The sequence below is a fragment of the Olea europaea genome, chromosome 2 (genome assembly GCF_002742605.1).
Source record: "Olea europaea var. sylvestris chromosome 2, O_europaea_v1, whole genome shotgun sequence".
In the NCBI taxonomy this organism is placed as follows: Eukaryota; Viridiplantae; Streptophyta; class Magnoliopsida; order Lamiales; family Oleaceae; genus Olea; species Olea europaea.
The window spans coordinates 23,652,773-23,660,144 of NC_036238.1; the positions used below are offsets into that span (position 1 = coordinate 23,652,773).

General features: G+C 31.6%; 2 protein-coding genes across 3 annotated transcripts; one reads left to right on the plus strand and one right to left on the minus strand.

The window, feature by feature from the left end:
• The first annotated feature begins 3,275 nt into the window (after positions 1-3,275).
• LOC111376207 (acyl-CoA-binding domain-containing protein 6-like) lies at positions 3,276-5,170 on the plus strand. 2 transcript variants are annotated; one of them, XM_022999158.1, is made up of 5 exons: positions 3,276-3,586; positions 3,711-3,780; positions 4,635-4,713; positions 4,789-4,941; positions 5,056-5,170. In XM_022999158.1, the coding sequence occupies exons 2-5, from the start codon at positions 3,740-3,742 to the stop codon at positions 5,143-5,145; spliced, it is 363 nt and encodes a 120-aa protein (XP_022854926.1). In that variant the 5' UTR covers positions 3,276-3,586; positions 3,711-3,739; the 3' UTR covers positions 5,146-5,170. The 2 variants fall into 2 exon arrangements, with proteins under 2 accessions (XP_022854926.1, XP_022854935.1); XM_022999167.1 differs by having other exon boundaries at positions 3,284-3,586; positions 4,635-4,698.
• A 1,417-nt stretch (positions 5,171-6,587) lies between these two features.
• Positions 6,588-7,082, minus strand: LOC111374055 (classical arabinogalactan protein 26-like). Its single transcript, XM_022996677.1, has 2 exons — positions 6,757-7,082; positions 6,588-6,699 (listed from the first exon to the last, which is right to left on the minus strand). Exons 1-2 carry the CDS (start codon positions 7,080-7,082, stop codon positions 6,588-6,590), a joined length of 438 nt encoding a protein of 145 aa, XP_022852445.1.
• Positions 7,083-7,372: the final 290 nt, after the last annotated feature.

Consider the following 7,372-nt stretch of genomic DNA (forward strand, 5'->3'; position numbering starts at 1 on the left):
ATGCTTCCTTTTTATCTAAAATTTTCCCATTTTTACTTAATTAAAAGCGTTACAAACATTTTTGAACACTGATACTAGAAGAAACCCCAAGGAAAAATTGCACTATTGGTCCCTAACTGTTGTCGTAGAAGAAATTTGATCCTTAGCATTTTAAAGGGATCCCATTGGTCCTTTACATTTCATTGTAGTTGCACAATCATTCACCATGATACAGATCATATCAATTCTTGGTAATTTATAATGTGAACCATGTGGGAAAAAACTTCTCACTTCAAATATATAGATTTGTGTTCAAGATGCGAAGTAAAATCTAAATTCGTAAAATGTGCACATGAAGACCACACATCGATATTACAGAGATTTGGACGATAATATATTGTGCAACTTTATGTTTGAGGATAAACTTGTTCATTTCTAAAGATTGAGTATTAAATTGCTATTAAAACCATAAGTTGGGAATCAATCGTGAAATTTTCCTTGAACCCTAAAGGCCAAGTAGAGTAGTAGACATTGCATTTGAAATTCTCCCTCTCTCACACGCGGCGTGTGAGAATCAAAATCTCCTTTGATATAGGGCCCTACAAATCTTTCTTAACCCCTTTTGAATTTAGAGCCTGTTTAAGTCCAATTAATTGGAAAAAAAAAATACATTTTTAAATAATAGATCAATGGAAAATATGTGGTTAAAATTTTTTAAAAAAAATTTAATTTGTAAATAATATTATTTTATTAAAAAATGTGTGGTTGGAAAGAAGGAAGAGAAAAATGTATTTTGAAAAAAATGAGAATCAAACAAGTCTTTACTAAACCCTTACAAATTTAATTAACATTAAGGGTGCGTCTGATTGCAAGCAATGAAATTTGCATGAAAAAAATGAATTCTAGATAATTCAATTGCCTAGAATTTATTTGTGTATGAATTATTAGTTAAATGTATTTGATTGATTTAGTTTTCAACCTAAAAAAAAATTATACATGTCCATTTTTTTATTGATGAGTAGATGAGAGAGAGTGGATTTTCTATAAAATAAAATTCTATTCCCTTTAAAGAAAATATTTTCCTTTATTTTGAAGAAAATATAGTCACGTGACCAATAGCAGAGAACTATTTTCATGAAAAAATTGTCAATCAAACGATACAAAAGAAGAAATTTGGATTGAAATAATGCATTTTTCATGAAAAATATTGACAATAAAATGCATTATATATGAATCTCTCGCGAGTGCGTGGTAGCATTCATAGGTGACCACTTACAAATTTTCCTTTTCTTCTATGAAGAGGTAATAGAGGCGTGATTGGGAGCAAAAGGAAGAAATTTGGAAATGAATTAGAACAATCATTACCAACTATTTCATTAAAAAAACGATATTTCTTTTTCCTTCGGTGAATTTAGTTCAATTATTGATCGTGAACAATCATACGAGTGAATAACTCGAATATAAAGTAACTTTGTTAATTTATTTTGCTCTTACAAAATTCAAAAATTCAAATATTGGAAATGAAGTCCTATTGGAGCTAGAAGTGACATAGGACATAATTTATTAGCCATGAGAGAGGTGCAACCTCTTTGCTTAGGCCAACTACTTATTACTTGCATACAATGGGTGGTATTGACATTGAAATGCTTGTTTCCACAAATTTAAAATATTTATATTAATATACTAATATTTTCAAGAAACTCTTTTTTTAAAGAGTATATTTCATCATTTAATGAGTATATATAAATTTAGAAAGTTGAAATTTTGAAGTACTTTAACAAACTCTTTGTATTTAACACTTAATTTTATTACTCCCAAAAAATATTTATTATTTTTCTCTATATTTTATTTGAACTAGCTTTCCTCTAAATTATTTTCTTATTTTCCTATATTGAAAATAGAAATATTTTAAATGCATTTAATTATAGAGAGTGAGTTTTTCTATGAAACATGATTTTAAGGGTTGACTCTTTAAAATAAAGAACATCTCATGTTTAAAAAGATTATTGGATATGCTAATATTAGTTAGAAGAAAATTTACGCCCATGTTTGAGCCACATTATAGGGAAAAAATGTATTATTATTTCAAATTAATCGGAGATGTGTGGTTAAAAAATAATGAAAAGTTTTAGATTTACGTATAATATTATTTTATTGAAGAACGTGTAGTTAAAATGATGATAAATCACTGTTGAAAAATATATATTTTTGAAAATAATGTGGCTCAAACAAGCTCGTACATATAAAGATAGTATTGAGTAATTAAGAAAATTGCTCAAATCATTTTACAATCAAGTCTTAACTAGAACTAGAATTGAACTATAATTTAAGACTCAAACGACATGAGTCGAGTTTTAGCCCCTGTTTGGCTTCCATTTTCTGAAAATGAAAATTGGTGGAATAGTATTTTTTGAAAAATGAATAGTTGAAAAAGAAGGAAAATTTTTCGATTTACGTGTAATATTATTTTATAGAAGATTATGTGATTGAAAATAGGAAAAAGAAAAGTAAAATTTAATTTAATGGGGCAAACGAGGGCTAAGAATAACACAAGTTTTGAAGAGTACAAATGTAATTAATTAATTATTCAACTTAAAGTAACCTTTTTGAAGTGAGCCCCTTTTTAATTTTGTCAAAACTCGTATTTTTAGTATATTTTGAATAAAATTGTAAAATGTATTTTTGAAAAGTTGATAAAAACTATGAGCGACAATTTGTGGTTAAATTTAATTGTTAATTTGTCTTAAATTTTTGTCAATATTTTATCTAAATCAAATAAGGGCTAAATATCAATAACATTTCACTTAATTTTTTTTCTCTATTCAATTTTCTAGTCATATTTTAGAGGCCATCGATAGTCAGATAAACATAGTTTAATTTATATTTATTATATAAAAATATCTACTTATCCAACGTTTATTACCCCACAAAATGATGAATATACAAAAATAAATAAGCCACGAATGTACATTATTCTTTCATATGATAAAAGCTTTAGTCGACATGAAGCCCCCGTTTGAGCCTCATTATTTGTAGATTATAAAGAGTTGAATAGTATTTTTTTGAAAAATAAGTGGTTGGAAAGTTTTTGATTTACGTGCAATATCATTTTATTGAAGATTGTGTGATTAAAAGTAAGAGAGAAAAAATTTTAATTTAATGTAACGAGAAATAAGGAGGTTCAAACGGGGCGAAGTGTGCTTGGAGAATTTGCATTCTTTTATTGTACACCTCAACACACATGATTATTTTTAAATTGATTAATGCATACTACTGTACGCAAGTAGGTGATCCCATTCTCACGTGGTTCCTCAGCGCATTTTAGCATCCTACAAAATAGTGTACGTAAAAACATCACACAAACAGACAAGAAGCTATCTTCCCCCATTCCAATCCAACCCACCTTCCGTGCGACGGTGATAGTAAATACTTAAAGATTCTGAATCTATGGACCGATAGATGTATACAGCTTCATACGTATATATCCCTCTAACCAAACATACATTTCCAAGAGTCGACCTTTGGTACAGTGTCTGTGGTGTGAAGCTCTTGAGTGTGTTGTGTTGTTTCTGGGTTCGGATCTCTCTCTCTCTTTCTCTTTCTCGAGGTAAATAGTCATTTATAGATGCTTATTGTTCTATTTAGCGTATGGGAGTTTAGTAATGCAAAATATTTGAAGTTTCTTCAGGCAACGTTTATGATGTGGGTTCCGTTTCATTTTTGTTTTGCAGTGGAAATTTAGGGCTTTGAAACCAACAAAATGTTTGGGTTTTCAAGAAGACGAATCAAGCTTGTTGGAAGGTAATGTACTTATATTGCCTATATATGTGTATTTTATGCATTTTTTTTTTTTTGCTTGTATTTTGCTGAATAATGCATTTACATGGGATATATATATTTTCAGAATCAGTGGATGTATTTTTAATCATTTTGTTTAACATGGGCCACTTTTGTCAATGAAAGTAATCATTTTGTTCTGGTTATTTGTTATTATTATTATTATTTATTTTTTTAATTTATTTTTATTTTTTGGGTGAATGAGAAGAATGTTGTAACTATTGCCTTGAATCATTTGATCTAAAAGCTTAATCAGGTAGATATAATCAAATGTGTACCATTTAATTATTGTCCTCAATGCGATGGTTCACTTGTAGCGAGGGTTCATTTTTTCGTGCCAAAGCAACCAGGACGTTCGCTTGCCGTGATAACACGATGTCCTGGTTCATCTAATTTAAAAGCTTAATAGATATGGCCAAATGTGTATCATTTATTTATTTTCTGTCAAGACTAACCTTTTACGTTGCCGGCAATGTTTTAAGATATTGAAAAGAGAATTGTTCGTTTTGAGTAAGGTGTGGGGGATCATATAATGCTTAATTAGGTCACTAGAAATTCTGACAACAGAATTGGATGTTTGCACTTGTGGGGTGCTATATCAATAGTGCTCACGTACATATAACCAGATTTAAATTCAAATTGCTACTATTGTGTTCTGTGATCTTTTATCATTTTCTAAGATTGATTTGCAAGTTAGATTACTTATTTTTAGCTGGTTTGTAGAAACATTTTGATTACTCGCTTTACAAAAATTATGTAAATTATAAAAAAAAGGTTATTTTCATATGACAAATCTAATACTCTTGTATTTTCCCCAGATTAAAAGCACAACTTTCGGACTCTGCTCAGGGAACTAGAAGTCCAATAAGGCATTCTAAACAGGTAGGCAGCACTAATGTAAGGATTCAACTGAATTCCAAGTAATGTTTTGTTAAAGAGTGCATGCTAGATTAATCTCTTGAATCCCGGCAGGGGGAAGGTATTGCATCCAAAACCAACGAAGCCGATGAACTGAACTGCAGGACTTCATCTAGTGCGCCTGAGCTTAACAACTGCACCTCTGGAAGCTCTGAAAATTGGATGGTGCTTTCAGTCTCTGGAGAGAAGCCTACACCTCGTTTCAATGTAATATCTTTGTCCTGAATACTGAATTAGATATGATATAGTAATGTCTCGTACTGTCATACACTTTCTTGTTTAAATTAGACTTCTCCTAAAATTTGAATATTCTCTAAATAGCATGCTGCAGCAGTTGTTGGGAACAAGATGGTGGTAGTTGGTGGTGAATCTGGAAATGGATTGCTGGACGATGTCTGGGTATCGTCCTAATCTTTGCTTCCTCTTTTCCTTTAAGGGACAAAACATGATGTTACCTTTTCTTCCGTTCATTTCTTTTTATTTTCTCAAATGTTAATTTGAATTTTCCTTTTCAGAATAATTCATTTTTTCTCATTTTCTTTTATAATTTTTGCAATATTAAAGTTAGTCTTATGTTGAAGCAGATGAATCTAATTCCTCACCATTAATTGTCGATTTTGACTTGAAATTTTAATTGAATTTTAATCCAAATCAAACATGGGCTAAGTCTAAGTCTAGTATAAAATCGAAGTGTCAAGTCTATAATACATTTCACAACCCAAAAGGACAAAAGATCCAATATGAAATGTGCGCTTACAATGCATTGTGCTTACAAATACGTTACAATTCGGTTTTGGTATGGTATCAAAATTGTCGCTCGATAGCCACCAATTAATATTTGAAGCAGGGTGCCACATAACCCGGGAATTGATCAAGCAGCACAACCCTATTTGAAATCCTACAACCGAAAAGGACAAAAAATAAAATAAAAAGGAAAAAGGAAAAGTATGAGAAAAGAGTTTATATAATTCAAGAACTGACTTTCTTGTGGTGCAATATACAGTCATCTGGTGTAATCATGTGCACTTGTAATGCAAACTCTTTATTAAATGGCCTTTCCATGTGTCACTTAACCTTTAGAAAAGTCTCCAAGTAATTAAAAATTAGCAAAGTCAGGACAAAATAAACTGGAAAAGATTATGCTTTTTGCCCTTTTCACTTTAATAATTTCCAGAATAGTTACAGCTAGGAATGCCTACACATTAAGTTAATGAACTTTTTCAACATATTAAGCATCTTTTGTGTAGAAAACTCTTTACTTTATAGCTTATTTTTCGCAATGACCTCTTCCTTGTTTCTCGTCGTTTCTGACGAAAATGTGTTCTCTAAACAACATCTCGATCAGCTATTTTATTTTTTGGATTATTCTACTTGAACATAATGGACATGATAATGGTATTCATAATGTCCAAGTGACGCTCCCTATTGGAGAGGGCGCCGGTGGCCAATAGGGAGCGCCACTTGGGTATTATGGTATCCATTATGTACCCCAAGTATTGTCCTTATTTTTTTATATCCACAAGTATTTCAGGAGTAGCACTAAATCGAATTAATTCTTCTAAATGTTATTTTAAATGAAATGTGAGAAGCAGTTGATCAATGCAAGTCTCTATAGTTGCAAATAATTTGATTATTACTGCGTGCAACAAAGCATTTGATTGTAAAAAGTGAAAGTCAGTCGAGATGAATTAAATGGAATAAAGAGGATTATAATGTACATAAGTGCTATATAAAAGAATGGAAACTTTACATGATTTTAGAAAGGCACACTAGAATAAAATGAAAGACAATAATAAAACTGAATTCTCCCCAAAACCGAACCAACCAATAAGCCAAGAACCCAACAAAAGTTCCTAGTAAACCCTTTCACTGGATATCTCGACTCGGTCGAGGAAGACTGTATAACCTCGATGGTGCAACCATGATATTCGGTTCCATGTTATAAAGGGATCCTGAAGACTAGTACTGGAGAGAATGGTTGGAAATGATAATCCAGTTCAGATCATAAAAACCAGAACTAACCAATGAGCCAAGAAACCAACAAAAGTTCCAAGTTTCAACCCTGTGACTAGAAATCTCGACTCTGTCGAGGAAGCCTGCAACAACCCGGATGGTGCAAACGCGGTATCCGGTCCAACGGGGTTCGTCAAATCGGGATTCTGAGTGGAATCAGAGGGAATGGTTGGTAAAGATGATCCAGTGGGAGGATGCACCACCCCACCAGGAGAAGGCAAAAGAGGAGAAACATCAGGGGACAGTGGTGGATTTGGCGGTAATGCAGGTGCAGAAGAAATGGAAGAAATCTTATCAGACGGTAAAGAATGTAAAGATGGAACCATTAAAGTCATTATGATTGCTAAAAGAAAGCAGAAAGAGGCCATTGAAATGATGATGAAATCAATTGCAATTCTTGCAGAAAAGCTTTATAGAGGAGTGAGTTGTGGGTGTATTTGATGAATGGTTTATGATTTAAAGGAAAAAGGAGCATGATTAGGTATCAATATGGGGTATAGTGCGCTAAGGATTGCATTATATTATTGGAGAGAGATGAAAAAAGAATCATGTTACAGTAATATAATGATTGACATAATACTATATGACACCTCGTTATTGGACTGTTTTAAACACAGTCAAATAA